Source organism: Lactuca saligna, chromosome 6 (assembly GCF_052625555.1).
Source record: "Lactuca saligna cultivar CGN05327 chromosome 6, ASM5262555v1, whole genome shotgun sequence".
NCBI lineage: Eukaryota > Viridiplantae > Streptophyta > Magnoliopsida > Asterales > Asteraceae > Lactuca > Lactuca saligna.
The window spans coordinates 161,177,273-161,193,373 of record NC_136422.1 but is presented as its reverse complement, the minus strand read 5'-3'; the positions used below and the strand labels follow the sequence as shown (position 1 = coordinate 161,193,373).

The 16,101-nt window shown below is 30.8% G+C and overlaps 2 protein-coding genes across 2 annotated transcripts; both read right to left on the bottom strand.

Annotated features, from left to right (window-relative positions):
- Positions 1-7,520: 7,520 nt before the first annotated feature.
- Positions 7,521-10,484, bottom strand: LOC145003469 (S-adenosylmethionine carrier 1, chloroplastic/mitochondrial-like). The gene is made up of 13 exons (XM_078962600.1): positions 10,260-10,484; positions 10,077-10,170; positions 9,821-9,928; positions 9,646-9,732; positions 9,386-9,458; positions 9,195-9,285; positions 8,988-9,041; positions 8,805-8,900; positions 8,515-8,604; positions 8,353-8,404; positions 8,214-8,275; positions 7,981-8,061; positions 7,521-7,732 (listed from the first exon to the last, which is right to left on the bottom strand). The coding sequence occupies exons 2-13, from the start codon at positions 10,105-10,107 to the stop codon at positions 7,613-7,615; spliced, it is 945 nt and encodes a 314-aa protein (XP_078818726.1). The 5' UTR covers positions 10,108-10,170; positions 10,260-10,484; the 3' UTR covers positions 7,521-7,612.
- A 2,806-nt stretch (positions 10,485-13,290) lies between these two features.
- LOC144999841 (uncharacterized) lies at positions 13,291-14,795 on the bottom strand. Its single transcript, XM_078959002.1, has 5 exons — positions 14,547-14,795; positions 14,025-14,141; positions 13,889-13,923; positions 13,667-13,767; positions 13,291-13,553 (listed from the first exon to the last, which is right to left on the bottom strand). The coding sequence occupies exons 1-5, from the start codon at positions 14,714-14,716 to the stop codon at positions 13,467-13,469; spliced, it is 510 nt and encodes a 169-aa protein (XP_078815128.1). The 5' UTR covers positions 14,717-14,795; the 3' UTR covers positions 13,291-13,466.
- Positions 14,796-16,101: the final 1,306 nt, after the last annotated feature.

Here is a 16,101-nt window from a genome sequence, read left to right as displayed (position 1 = left end):
TTGGTGTCCAAATTATCTACAAGCATTAGAGGGTAAATGTCCTTAAGCTTTAGGGGTGATTTAGGACACTTATAGCCCTTAAAAAGGGGTTTACGGCCCAAGAGATATCCTTGGCCGTAAACTCCTATAACTAGGGTTTCTTGATTGATTTCTAGCCTCAAATGTTTATACATTAAGTCCTTAACTAGTTGTCTAACAAGGAATCGGGACTAGGAAGCTTTTAGGCCTCGTTTTGGAGTTTACACCCCAAGAACGTTCTTGGGTCGTAAGCTCCCAGATCTTGTATTTTAGACATGTAAACAATGTTATAAAGCATATAACAAACATTAAAAACACATTTAGGAAAGTAGACTCACAATCCGGGATGAAAACCCGAAGATCCGTCAGAGAGAAAATGGCTTTTCTCTAGTTGGAATTGTGAATAATGAATTAATTAAATTCAGAAATCTATTTATAGTCCTGAAATATTTTGACAGAAAATATTTTTATTCCGGAAGTTGGACTATAACATTGTGAAATTTGGAATGTTCAAGTTTCTCAAATCCAGGAGCATCAACTCTCCTGATAACTCCTGAAACGTAAACCCTAATGTACACAAACTTGTTCGGAAAAGTCTGAAAATCACCGAAACTGGACTGGCTTCTATTGAATAGATATTGTTCGTACAAATGGAAATTTCGGGTTGTCACAGTTCTACCCTAAGCTTCCTTACACCAAATTTCTCTCTCTCTCTCTCTCTCTCTCTCTCTCTCTCTCTCTCTCTCTCATTTGCTGAAGGCGTTCCGCGTTCCGAGCACGACGATCACGGACCACTGACCGTTTCTAGTTAGATTCTATCCAATCACACTACAAATGTGAGTGCATAGATACTTTCATCTTACACATATATATGAAGTATTTTATATAAATTGCATGCTATGTGTGCATATTTTTTAAAATACTTGTTGTCTATGCTGAATGAACGATTCTATACATGTTTTAAATGATTTAAACTATATATGTATTTTGGGTAAAACATGGGTAGATGAAATATGAGTTGGATGATGAGATGAGTGGTGATATAGACTATGAGATAAGGATGAGAGGTAAACAATGAGAGAAGCCTTTTACCCAAGTGTTGGCCACGTCATCTAGCAGAGTATGGATGACAACCACGGACTATTCTAGACAGTCCAGTGGAACACTAGCAGGCTCACAACCTGTAGGTGTTGTGAACGATGTGTTCATCTGGTGTACTCTAAACCCTAGCGACTATGCAGACTTAGTGCCTAAACCCTGGCAACTATGCAAACTTAGTGCCTAAGCCCTGACGACTATGCAAACTTAGTGCCTGTTATGTAAGTCGTGGTAACGATGGATTTCGTGCCTATTCCTTAGGATAACCCTTAGGAATGAATGAACGAGGAATACCTGATTATTAAGGTAGAATAAAGAAGATAATGGGGATGGGTACTTGGGTTGATTGCTCAAGCTTATTTGTATCACAGGTGTCGATATGAAGTTACATTACACTGAGAGATTAAGGAGATATAAATCACTAGTGATAATGAATGTAAGTTCTGTTTATGCTTATGTTTCTGTATTAATGATGACATCCCAAATGTTTTGAAATGAATAAAAATACATATTTTCGGAAATGCTTTGATAACGTATTTATCATGTTTTACTGGAAACAAATTCCGCAACACTTTTATTTAAAATGTTACTCTGATTTTCAAACAAAGCATAAACTAAATCGGTCTTTTCTGGCCGTGAAAATGGGGATGTCACAGTATGGTATGTGGTATTTTGGGGAAGTTACTAAGTTTTGTGCTTATAGTTTTTAGTTTATGTTTCAAGTACTTCTGGTTCGAAAGGGAGGAGCTCGAGATGATTGTGGAGCACACACCACATTATTCGAAATTTTGTGATTTACTCTGATGTTTTATGATGTATTGATACACTTTGTTCCACCTTGGTTTCATGATGATGTTTTGGATTACAATTTTATTAATTTAATAATGAATTTTTTTTTCTTATTTTTGGGACGTTGCAACAAAGTTCCTAGCTTTATTGTGTTTTATCTTTAAATATATGTATATATGGAGTTTTGGTTCCTTGGTGTCTTGTTTCATTAATTTTGAAGAGCTCTTGAGCTTTTCATTGATGTTTGGGACGATATATGGTCATTTGGTAGAGTAGAGACTACATGCAAGAAATTTCTTTACTCCATGCATAAAGATAGATGAGTTTTTGGTTATTTCTCAACTTAGGGTTAAGATCTTGGAAGCTTGTAGTCTTTTTATGAATAAAGTTGAAAATTTTATCCATTTAAACATCATGTTGATTCATATCTGAAAGAGGAAGACTTGAACTTATTAGATTAAGACAAGAAAGATGCATTCTTGGACTTTTTGAAACTTATAGTTTAGATCTTGCTTGATTGGAGTGTCTTAATGGGTAAAGTTGGAAACTTATCCATTAGGAGATTGTTAAGGATCATATATGAGAATTTGGTGAATTGACTTGATGAAATAAGTCATTTTACCCTTTATATTGAGTCAAAGTGTGATGCGCTTCTTCATAGTGTGGGGTGCTTTTAGTGTTTACATGGTCTCATCATTTGTTAGGTAATGCTCACCATAGTAGTTTGTTTAAAACATATAATTAACAAACTAGTATTTTGCATAGTAATGTTAATAACATACCAAGTTTGATCATATGTTGATGTTGATGTTATGAATAGTATAAATTTTGTGCAATGTTTTGCATGTTAGTATTTTTTTATTATTATGAATGTTATATACTTATTAGTCAATGACCTTATGATTCATAACAATTTGTATGGATCATACACAATGACCCTCTTCTTAAATGGAACTTTCATAACGAGAGTTTCTGGATCAGCTTTCGTGCACAGACTAACCTCACACCACACTAGGGATGTCAACGGGACCAAACGGGAGTGGAAATAGTTGCCCCCGTCCCCGAAATCAGTTGTTGCCCCCGCCCCTGTTCCCCCGGTTTATAGGCTTAAAATTCAATTTTTTTTTTCTAAAAAACTGCTTTGTTATAGGCTAAAAATTCAATTTTTAATAACTTTAAAAACTTAAAACCTAATCTTTTAGAAACTAAAAAAATTAAAAATCCAACATTACAAATCCAATATTACAAAACAACAATTTCAACAATTTTACAAGTATAAAATACGGCAAATCCAACATTACAAATATAAAATACTTACATGTCCAAAAATACAAGATCAGTTCACTCCATCTTCAATATACATTAACTGGAAACGGAAAAGTGAAACCTAACCTAAACCTAAAATTAAAAAATCTATTTTGTATATGTATTTTATATTAAATCTATATTTTTTTTACATAAATGTACAATTGGAGCCCCTGCAGGAGTACGGGACGGAAATACCGACTCCCGACCCCGGTCCCGAAAATAAACGGGGTTTAATTCTGCCCCCACTCCCGGTTTTTTAAAAATTTAGTCCCGTACAGTATCGGGGTCCCAAGGGAGCGGAGTTCCGCGAAGGTTTTTGACATCCCTACACCACACCGTGAATATGAGACTATGTATCATGCCTTGAAATCAATGTACATGATTTGAACATTGATCAATACATTACTCAACACATCTTCCACATCACTCCAACAATTTTTTTACATGGTAAACAAATTGTTTGTTGTACTAAATTTTCTCTAATGAAATATGAGGAAAATGCTTAAACTCTATTTATTGTCAAATCATAATTAAGTTTAGTGAATTATGGAATCGATTCCAAAATGTGCGGGTTTACTTAGTCATCCAGAATCTCCAATTTCAATAACTATAACTTCAAAAAATGTACAAACCATATATAATTCTGAATCCCACTAGTCTAAAGTTAGAGCATTTTTAACACAACATCCCTTTCCATCATTCGAGTTTATATTCCTTGAAAGATTCTTCTTGATAATTTTCTCATAAAATCTTCGACCTTTGAATTGAGGTAGTACTTGTATTTCTTCATTAACTACTTGATCATCTGATTCAACTTGTACATCTTAGTCTCCTACTTAATGAACTCGTGATTTTTCATCTACTTCTCGACCTCCCACTTCCATTATATTATTAAATAATACAACTTAGAATGATGAAATTTTAAAATACATTTTAGATGACTTTCAATACAACAAAACATTTTCCTTATGACCAGTTTTTTAGTTTTAACCTTTGGATTCGTTATCAACATAATATAAAAGAAAGGATCTACAGAATAATGACAAATTGTATGTAAACAATATTTAAATTTTGTTTTCGATTCAAAACATAATGAAGCTTAATACTTGAATTTATTTACAATAATGTGATGAATCATTAATTAAAGTTAAAGTTCTCTTTTCATTTTACAACTGAGAATAAAAAACACTAAGATCAATTACTTGTATAGTTTATATTCCCATAGTGTTGAATAAAGTTTTGATTAAATACAAATGTAATGCACTAAAAATATATAGAGCTACGTGGCCTAATGTGCTTCGTATACGTGTCAAGAATAGGTCCAGGGATGCTGACTTGTGGACGTGATGCGTTATTAAATAAAGGGAGAGCCAATAGTAAGAGAATTTGACAAATTTTGGACGGTTTAAACCGGTCCCAATGTAATATAGTATTAACGTAACTACTATTTTACAAATTATTGCAGTTATTAAACTATGAATATGTTTCATTGATTTTATGTTATTTACGATTATGTCACAAGGCCATTTTAGCTAATGATATATATTCCCGTGAAATTGGTTCGTAACATTTTTTTTCTTTCCATTTAAACATATTTCTACTATACAAACTTTATTCGTGTATTTTATATGTTTATAGTAACTTAATAAACTGTATTAATATATTATTTAATCAGATTATATCATTTAGAAAGTAAAACAAATACTTTTATTAAATAAAAAGTTCACATTTTCAACATAAATCTAAAATTGTTGGAATTAGTCCTCATATGTAAACGAGCAATTTCCATATTTTGAGGTTGTTTCTAAGGGTGATTAAAATATATATAAGTTAGTGACGTGTTAATAAAATATATTAGTGTGTCTTTCACTCATAAAAAAGTTAAAGTAATCAAGCTCTTTTAATCAGTCGAATATGTTATAATTGAATCGACTGAAACTTTAACATAAGAATATTAATAAAATAGAGAAAAAAAATACACAAACCTCAAGATTGAATGATTTTGTTATGTAAATATGAAACCTTTAACAAAAACCAGCGTTAAACCATTTATGTTTACAAGTAATATTGCATTACAGGGAGTCTATTTATACAAGAAGTATGTATAATAAAAAATTTAACGCATGCGTTGGAGATAGTCTAAAAATTCATATAGAATTTCCATAGAATTTAATATTCAACACAAACCTTTTTATTGTTAATACTAGCTCCATTGCACAAAAATATAATTATATGGATAAAATATTGTTGATTAAAAGTTCTAATATGTTGGAATGTAATCTAAGGGGTGTTTGGATATATATATATATATATATATATATATATATATATATATATATATATATATATATATATATATATATATATATATATATATATATATATATATATATATATATATATATATAAAAGTTCTAATATGTTGGAATGTTATCTAAGGGGAGTTTGGAATGTAGCTCTCAAATTTCGTTAAGTAGCATAAATTTTTTTTAGAATTTTTGTAGTTACGATGCTACCTATGAAAATTTTATGGACTACCTTTAAAAAAATTGGGTTACTACTAACTTATATCCAAACACAATGTAGCTCAAATTAAATGCTTAAAGAGGTCCAAAATATGTGTTGGCAGTCCAAAAATTTTAAGTCCATATTCAATCTTAAGGAAGAAAGAAACCCAACTCATATATATATATATATATATATATATATATATATATATATATATATATATATATATATATATATATATATATATATATATATATATATATATATATATATATTGTTTGCTAATTGATTAAATCGGATGAAGGTAATATAATGAATCAACTCTCAACTCTCAATCCTATTACTAATTTAGGCTATTTTAAATTTCCATTATTTGACTATTGTATTGAAATTTTTAGAATTTTAAATTAGGTTTATAAACTTATTTAATTAGGGACTTACTATTAGTTGTTATCGTTGATAATTGTTGCTTGTTGTTGCAACTTGAAATCAAGTTTTTGATGAAATCTTTTCATTATAGGGTTCTATTTTTTTTTTTTCAAAAGACCAAATGTTGGAGACGACAATGGTAGAGGATCTTCTAAAAGAAATAAGTCTAATGAAAATCTACAAGTTCCACAACCTAATGAACTTACTCAAAGATCACAAGTTCCACAATTTAATGAACAAACTTTTGATTTGAACGATCTTCTTTCAGATCCAAGGGATAGACCAAAATTTACAACTTATCATCCTAACCAAAGTGACAAAATAAGGACATATTTGATTAAAAGACCTTGTCAACCATGGGAGCATGATTTTCAATCAAAGTTATTTGGTAAGAAGATAAGGCTTTTTGTTGTAAAATGGTTTGATGAATTTTCACGGTTAGAATATAACTTTAAAAAAATATATATTCAAAGTTATTTGGTAAGAAGATAAGGCTTTTTGTTGTAAAATGGTTTGATGAATTTTCACGGTTAGAATATAACTTTAAAAAAATATATATTGTTTGTGCTGTAATTTGTTTGGAGACACGGCAAGAGAACAAAGTGGAAAGACATGCATTTGTAAGAGAAGGCTTCGACACTTCAAGTAAAAAAATCATTAAGGAAACATTTGGGTAAATTGATAAATATCACCAAAAGGCACAATAAAAATGTGATTTGCTACAACTCGAGCAAAGTGATTTGCTACAACTCAATCTATTAGTGAAGTCCTTTGTAAGAAAATGCCGCTCGAGCAAAGTAATTATGAAAATCGATTACAAGCTACAACTCATATTTTTACCGAAAAATAAATTACCGTTTCTTGATCATGATGAATCAAATAACTCTCTTAGTAGAGGAGTTTTCATTGAAGTCTTTTTTTTAATTAGAGAAAATAACGAGAACATTTATAATGTTACTCTAAAGAAAGCTCCAAAAATGAAAGGTTGACTTCTCCATCAATTCAAAAAGATATTGTCAAATGTTTTTCAAAAGAGATAATCAAATTTATTTGTGATAAAATTGATAAAGATGTATTATTTAACAAGTATAATAACGTATTACACAAACACACACAAGGGACAATCACAAGAACATGACTCCACATGCACACCTTACTTCCTACAAAAATAATGCATTATATGATAATTTTTAGATGGACACCTTTTCTATGGGCTTGGGCACATATCCGAAATAAACAAACATACAATAATATCCAACCACATATATATATATATATATATATATATATATATATATATATATATATATATATATATATATATATATATATATATATAATCTTTTATTTAAAATTTAAATTAGCTCTGATTTAACCAAAGGTGCAAACATCTAGGATTTTGCATTTTCAGTAACGAGTTATGAATTTATGAAAAAATGTCTAGTCATACACTTGGGTTGAATTAATCCAACTTGTTAGAGTCTGTGGGGCGCCTTTCTGCAAGTAGCTGCTTTGTTTTTTCAAGAACACCAAAGAAAATGGAGCCTCCAATACCTATCCACAACACCCTTGGCCCCATCCCCTGTGTCATCATCAACACCCTTTCTATTATTTGTTACACACGACATAACATAACATAATAGAACAGAACAGGTTGTACTGTATTATCAGTGCAAAAGACATGAATGCCCTTCTCATCCTTACCATTGAAAATAGCTCTAGAAAACTTTCTTAAGATGAAAGTAATCTAAAACAAATGGACTTTGTACAAATAATTAAAAACAAACATTTACATTAAAAAATAAAAAAAAAAAAAGTAATAAAATATACCTTTAGAAATGCAGATGGTCCTTCTTCCTTTAAAATAGTGCTCACACAGTGGGAGATATTTTTGTATTGGTTACCTGATCCCTGCAAACAATAAATACACCAAAGGGAAACATAATTCTTTAAATCTATTTTCAAGAGACCAAAATTAAATAGGTAATTTTAAAAAAAAAAATTATCCATAGACCATTTTTGTTACAATTGTCTGTTAAAATAGATAGATTTATCGACTTTACCTGAACCATTAATCTAGTCTTTATTACATCAAGAGGCGTTGTTACAGCTCCTGTGATTGCACCTGTACCAAAAAAATAAATCACCAAGGGTAGTTTGGTCATTTTGCACAAAAAGGTGGATGATGACCTAATTAATTACCTGCAAAAGCACCAATTACAGCGTTCTCAGGATCGCTAAGATTTCTTTTTGCCTACAAAAAAAAAGTTTCACTTTCACAAGATAAAAAACAAGATTGCTTGTATTGTCTCTTAGTTTTCTAGATTCCTATGAAAAGAAAACCATTGACCAAAGTCAACTTACTGCTAATTTATAACCAATTCGAAGCTGTTCATATATGCAAAACTGGATCGCATCAAAAGGCAAGTCTCGCAAAAGAAACGAACTATACCCCTGTAATATCAACAACACAATTAGTTACACAGATACCAGATACATGACACGACATGACAGTACAGGTTGTACTGTGTTTGGTGTGCATAAAAGGACAAAAATTGTAAGTTTTTGTCTGACCCAAAAAGGTGAGACAAGCCTTGTAGGTTATATTTGATATTGATGATAAGTAAGGGCATTTACGTCTTTTAATCACATACCACAAAAAGACCTTTAAACCCCTCTTTAGCAACAATAAGACGAACAGCATCAGGTGCTGAAGCAAAATGCCCAGTCTGCATTCTTTGCTTAACAACCTAAAAAAGAATGTAAATAATTAGCAACTCAACAATTTAAAAAAAAAAAAAAAAAAAAAAAAGGTGAAAGAGAAAACAATGAAATACCTCTGTTGGCACACGTATAATAGAAGAAGCAGCTCCACCAACAGCACCTGCAGTCTACATTAAGTTTAATTAAAAGACAAATTATCTATATACATATATTACCTATTTATTTATATATAATATAAAAAAGTAAAAACCCTCTTGCAAAAAAATATAGGAAATGAAAATAAGGAAAAAGATTAACAAGGACATAATTGAAGAACTCACCAAATGAGCGAAAGCACTAAGATTTTCAGGGCAGATTTTCAGTAATTTCTGCTTTGTAGGTTCATATACACCAATAAATATTGCTGATGCACTGAAAGGATTAAAAGAATTCATCAACATTTTCCCAAAAATAGTAAAATACAAGTGTTTTAAACGAAACCAAAAATAAAAAAAGTTTAAAAAAAAATTACGGCAAGACGCCTGCAAGATTTCCAGCTAAACCAGAGTACAAGCCCTTCAAGATAATTTGGCCTCCACCACGAACTATCTACCATGAAACGATGGAAATATATAAGAACCCTAAAATGAATGAAATTAAAATGGTCATATTGGGTTAAAAAAGGTTGTGTAAAATTAAACAAAGTTTATAAAACATGCATAAGGAAAACTGTGTTAAGGTGTATGTAGAAAAGGATGTTTTAATGGTATCAGTTGTAATATTGTAGGCTACCTGCTTGAAGGCGAGTTTTAATGGTGTCGAGTGGATATAAAGCGGATTCGACTACAACTCCTGCAGCAGCTCCAGCAACAGCACCCTCTGCAAAAAAGGACATCTTTTTATTACATGAAATTAAACAATTGTATATTTTTTTTATTGTAATTATGCTTCAGATGATACAACATACCTAATAAAACTCGAACAAAATTGAAGGGGTTGTCTTCTTTTGTGTTGATTGATGCGACATGGTGTTTTGGGGCATCTTTAGAGATGGATATTTTGTGTTTTAATGTGTCTGAGAAAAAATTTGCAAGCTCAAAACAATATGAATTAGGGATTCAATGTGAAACATAAACATGAAAGGAGCTAAGAATTTATTGAAAAGTATTGAAAATAACTCGATGGAAAAATCCAATTTCTAACCAGAAAACTGAAGCATGTACCTTGTGACTCTATCTTAGGATTTACAGACATTGTTCCTTCAACTGCAATGCTCGATTGAATCGATGAGAGAAAATGAGAAGATATCTTCAAATTCTGCAAAAATTGTAGAAAATGATTAAACAAAATAACTAAAATATATAGATTTCGAAACAAGATTTAACCGATGAGTAGAGCTACATTACATTTGTGAGAATGATTAGAAATCAAAACCCTCGAATTTGGCCGTGTAGGGTTTAAGTAGACGAAAATGTCGACCGGGTGAACGAGGATGAACGGAAGGTTTTGGCCAATTTTCGGCTGTGCTTGTTCCAGAACTACAACTTTCGAATCTAGAGAAGTTCCACTTTGTTGGGTTGTACAACATGCTTAAGCATTTGTATATTCTTCTGTACTTTTAAGATTTTAACTCTCAAACAAAACTTTCTTTTTAGCATATATTTTTAAAAGACCGATATTACTCCATTTTAAACCCTATTGTCGTGACCCGAGTTTCCGGCTTTTAGAGAAAACGATCAAGCTCCATACAACTCGATGCAAATCAAGAAAGCAACATAAGACAAAAAAAAAAAAAAAAAAAAAAAAAAAAAAAAGACTACGAAAATATGGAAGGCCCGAGAAAGATATAACTTTGAAGAATTATGCGGAAAATGCTAGATTTTTTGTAGAAGTCCATGGAGGACAAGCTAGAACAATCCGGAGGACGCTAAAAGATACTAGAATAACTCAAGAGGTCTTAGAATGTCCTAAAATTCTCTAGGACATCCTAGACTAGTACGGTCTATATTTTAGAACCTTGTAATTATAAAGATCATGTATGAATGATCTAGAATAATCAAGAAAGAACGAGATCTAGACACTTCCATTTGAGTAGGTGTAAGAACCCTATAAATTAGGGTGAATTCATTTGTAACAAATCATTGCGAAGTTATTGTAATCTCTTGAGTTCTTATAATAGAATCACTCTTTGTATTCTTGAATTGTTAGTGTTTTGCTTTCCAATTTCACATCTAAGATCGTCTAAATAGCCTGAGTTAGTCAAATAAAAACTAAGTGGCACACAAGATAGACTAGTCATAAGAGTCATCGCATGACTCTACGACCTATATCAACTTCTTTCTTTCTGAACCCGACTATATGGAAGTCATAAAAAGAAAAAAAATTACAAACTATTCCATATAAAAATTTTCTACATACAATTACACAATAATTTATGTTTTATAAAATTATATATTAAACATTTTAAAACATAAATTATTGTATACGGAGAAAAAATATTATATGTGAAATTTTCAGTAAGGATAATTGTTAGAACGAATGAAAAGGGAGTTCAGTATGACTCTATGACTTGTCGATGACAAGCAAGACATCATCACATCTCTACGGAAAAGCAAAAAATAATGTTGAGCTCGACACCACCATGTCGTGTCTCTTTCCTCCGTCTCTTCACCTACCATGCTATTCTCTCGTTTCTCCCCTACTCCATTACCATGGTAAAAATGGCATCGTCTTAGATGGAACTCGGCAGCTCATCACCTTTTGCATTGACCTTAGATGTGATTTATAATTTTTTTTTATTGATTTATTCACTAAAATTCTAGAGGTTTTATGAACAAGACAATCAATTCCGACTTTAACATCTCTTCGAACTCACAAGTTTGTTTGGTTTGGCAAAAAAAATCTTAAATAAATTTTTACAGTTTTGATTTATTCTTCATGGTGGAATACATTTATAATAGATTAAGATCATTGCCTAATAAAACTGGACAATGGATCACAAGACACCTTTTTCTTAGGAGTACTAATGTTTTGCTTGTTTCTAACATAATGTTCAACCATGCACATAACAATTATAATTTTTATTGGTTAAAGTCTCGCAAGATCATAGTTTTTATTTAAGGGTTTAAACGTTATATTTTTCAGTACTTGTCTAATTATTGCAATGTAGTTGTTGGGGTCCTTCGAATTGTTGGTCAATTATTCTGATCTTGATTTGATTGTGTTTCTACTGAAAATTCAAGAGACTATATATTTGTAAATTGGTAGATTGCATTTGTCCCACATATATGGAAAGAAGAATGTTTTAGTGGGTTTATAAGACTTTCCTTTCCTTAAGCCGTCAAAGACTCTAGTGAAGGTTAAGGGGTGGGTCAAGTTCACACACGCACCTAGTCCATTCAAGGAAGCAAGACATGAGGGTCGTGAAATGATGTGATTTAAATGCACGTTGCAGGGCAGATAACATCGGGAGTTCAATAGAAACCAACTAAACACCAGATTTGCAATTGGATGAGCTACCAGATAACGATGTCAATTCGTTGACTTTGATTATATACAACATTATAATTGCCATATGGCAGCCCGTGAGATGTCGGACGTCATCATCAATATATATTTTTTACGATTCTAAGTTATTTGAGTATAATTGTCATATGGCATCTCATCTCCCATTTATTGCGCGCCTCAAAAATCACAGTATGACATGTGGTAATTCAGTAATAACAATTGAATTTTTTTTTTTGTGGCGAATCAAACATATAACTCCCAGTATATTTGTTGGTTTTTTTTTACTTTGGATATTACTATAAAACATACAATTATAGTTGTTTATAAGGAACCAACAAGGTGCATATTAGACAAGACAATTCTAACTTGTTTTTGAGTTAAAATTGGTTTATTTTGCAACAAAGGATAAATAATCCATCGAAGAAAAAAAATCATCTGGCGTATTAGATCAAGATCAGGTCCTTACAAGTGCATATTAGAAAAAAAACCGTTTGTACGTTTATACTTGAAATGTAACGAACCTGACATTTTTGATATTATATTAAATTTGAAAATCGTGGTGTTTTTTTTTTTTTAAACTCTTCGACTAATTCTCCAAACGTTAAATCCTCATAAGCACCGATTTTATTTCTCCTAAATCTTTTACCTGTTCAGTTTTCCTAAAATCCTCATAAGCACCAATTTTAATCATGGAAATTGAAAGATTGGGCTACTTCCTCAAGTGGATTGAGTAATGTTTGATTGTCACTGTTCAAGTGGATTGAAGAATATTTGATTATGTCACAAAAAGATGTTTGATAATGTGTAAGCTTTAAAAGTCACGTAATTATGGTTTATAGTTCCATTTATGTGACAAAAAATGGATTGAACTTGTTGCAACTAACATTGTACTTCCATCATTTTTAATAAAAAGATATCATTTACCGAATATTTTCTTAAACAAAATGAATGTTTGATCATTGCCAATCATTTCCATCGTCTCAAAATAATAAAAACTACAATGTTCATAAAACACCACAACACAACATACGTTGATATTTTTTCATGGAAATGTTATAGACTCTTATGCAACAATAAAACAAAAATGGCAACTAAGAAGTTGGTTACTAATCAGAAACTCCATATGGAAGAAGTGCAGCAGCTACAATCCTTCCTTCCTCATTTAGTATGTTATATGTAGATGAAGCATTCCTCTGCAACAACAAATAAATATGCATACAATACATATCATAAATCAATGTCCTGTAGCATTTAGTATTAAAAATGTTGCAAAATAAAGAAAAGATAAAGTGTTGACTGATCTTACAGAGTCAACAGCCTCTAACTTCATGCCAGTAGATCGAATGAACTTTCGTATCTCAGGATCTACAGGCTGGATATATCTTCCAGTGCCAATTATCAAAATTTCTGAAATAAAAACATAATTTACATGCAAATTAACCTAGATAAAGTATTGGTTATTGAAGCAATTAGTTTTAACTATCTACTTATAAAAAAAAAAAAAAAAGTACCAAATCATCTTTCTTACCAGGTATGGGTCTCACTACTTGGAAGATGGATAGGCTGCATGTAATATGAAGGTAATATGCAAGTCAACTGAACTTTTTCTACAAGCTCAATCAAAGAGATACAATTGCAAGAATGATTTAGATGAATGAACATACCTGTTTGTAGTTATATCAGACATTTTCTTTGGACTCCAAGACAACATCAAGTTACCTACACAGAGCAAACTGCCTTCATATTGTACTCCATTAACAGTGAATCCAGAATCAGTATACCTAGAAACAGATACAACCAATCAGTGATCAACATCCATCCATAATCAAGAAATGGAGCATACAGGGAATACAACAAAGATAGTTTTTGATCTTAAAAGCCAAATTAAACTCAAGATAGACAGATATTTGTAAATGGACAATCACAATCCTCAAAATTTCTCTCTAACTTGTGGAATCATGATTTATCATTCATTGAACGTCTGGCCTTCCAAAGGTTTTAATATCCTGTGAATTTCAATGCTAAGATAGGGAATTACTCTTGGAGTGAATTCAAGCACAATCCTCAACTAACACGTCTAGGTTATTTGGCAATCGCACTAAAATAGCCCATTTTCCAGGATATCATGAAGAACGAAAAGATGTAAAATGAATTAACTGAAAGGGGATTGAAGGGAACTTTTGTACCCTTGGAATCGCAATTGATCTTCGGGGACGTTGTCGATGAGATTGATCTGATCATATAGAGAGAAAGCTCGTCTCAATGAAGGAAGTCTCTGGGGAAGTGACGGAGATTCCTTCCTTAATGCTCTCATCAGCGTTGGCAGCGTCGCCACCGCCTTCTGTCGCACCGCCATTTTTCCTGCTCCAATTTGGGGATTTTGACCTCCGGCGAAGACACCTTTTACAATTCTATCACCCACATGTGTTATTTTGCTATTTTCGTCATACTCTTTTGACTAATTTACATATTACACCCTTTAAAAGAGATTCGTTTCTGTTTTAGATATTTTACCCCCTTCAAGTTTTTTTATTAACATATCCACTTAAGTTTTTGCCTTATTTTCCAAAAACTAAAAAACTTAAAAACGAGTAATTCACCTTGGTATTTAAAAGTTGTTATGGAGTTTTCTTCATTTATTTATTAACATGTATTAAAAACCACCATCAAAGTGTTTTGTTATGAAATATTTTAATTATAGTTGATCCATGTTCGAATTTTCGATACCTCAATTTAGTTACGATCATGATAAATAAGGACTAATGTCATAAAAATCCTAAGTTTTCTGGATTTTGTTGGTTTTGTCCAAAGTAGAATTTTATGTCCGTTTTACCCTAATATTTTCCAAAAAATATTCGGTTTTACCTTTTTACCGGTGATAACAGATTACCATTATATTAACTTCGCAAAAAAAACCCTTAAGTTTATAGTTTTTTATGTTTTTACCCCTAAGTTTATATTCTTTTTTACACTTTTACCATCTGTATTTTTTTTCATATTATATGTATTAATGCTGAAAATTTATATTTATATACGAAAAAAAAATTAATTTAATGTTATATACAAATATATATATATATATATATATATATATATATAACATTAAAAAAAAATACAATATTTAATTAATCATTTTTTCATTTATAGATACGATTTTTCTGCATGAATACATATATTATGAAAAAAAATACTTAGGGTAAAAAATGTAAAAAAAATTATAAACTTAAGGGTAAAAACGCAAAAAAAAAAAAAAAAAAATGTAAACTTAAGGGTTTTTTTGCGAATTTAATATAATGGTAACCTGGAAAACCTGTTATCACCGGTAAAAAGGTAAAACCGAACATTTTTTGAAAAATGTTAGGATAAAAAAGAACATAAAATTCAACTTCGGGCAAAACCGATAAAACCATGAAAACTTAAGAATTTTTATGACATTAACCCTTCAAACAAAGCATCTATTAAAATGATCTACTATGTATAATTGATCAAAAGTAAAGATGCCAAGTCTCTTTGCCAAATATAGTGAGAAAGGAATGATATTTTTTAAAATGATAAAATAATCATTAACACAGTGTCACAACTAGTTTATAAGTTATTATTATTTTTTTGAGTTTTTTTAATTGTAAATTTAGGAAACTAAAAAGTAGTTTATAAACTATATCTTTAAAAAACTAATTAGGACACCGTTTCAACTAACTTATTTTGTTTTTTAATTTTTTTCCAAATATGCTCATTATTAGA

What these genes read in the sequence shown, in the direction of transcription:
- LOC145003469 (XM_078962600.1), bottom strand. Translation starts at nt 10,107, where the DNA reads ATGTCTGTAAATCCTAAGATAGAGTCACAAG. An exon ending in TCCTAAGATAGAGTCACAAG is followed by an intron (nt 9,929 to 10,076) that starts GTACATGCTTCA and finishes ATTTTTTCTCAG; the next exon opens with ACACATTAAAACACAAAATA. An exon ending in TTAGTGCTTTCGCTCATTTG is followed by an intron (nt 9,042 to 9,194) that starts GTGAGTTCTTCA and finishes AACTTAATGTAG; the next exon opens with ACTGCAGGTGCTGTTGGTGG.
- LOC144999841 (XM_078959002.1), bottom strand. Translation starts at nt 14,716, where the DNA reads ATGGCGGTGCGACAGAAGGCGGTGGCGACGCTGCCAACGCTGATGAGA. An exon ending in GATCAATTGCGATTCCAAGG is followed by an intron (nt 14,142 to 14,546) that starts GTACAAAAGTTC and finishes ATCTGTTTCTAG; the next exon opens with GTATACTGATTCTGGATTCA. An exon ending in AGTAGTGAGACCCATACCTG is followed by an intron (nt 13,768 to 13,888) that starts GTAAGAAAGATG and finishes TTTTTATTTCAG; the next exon opens with AAATTTTGATAATTGGCACT.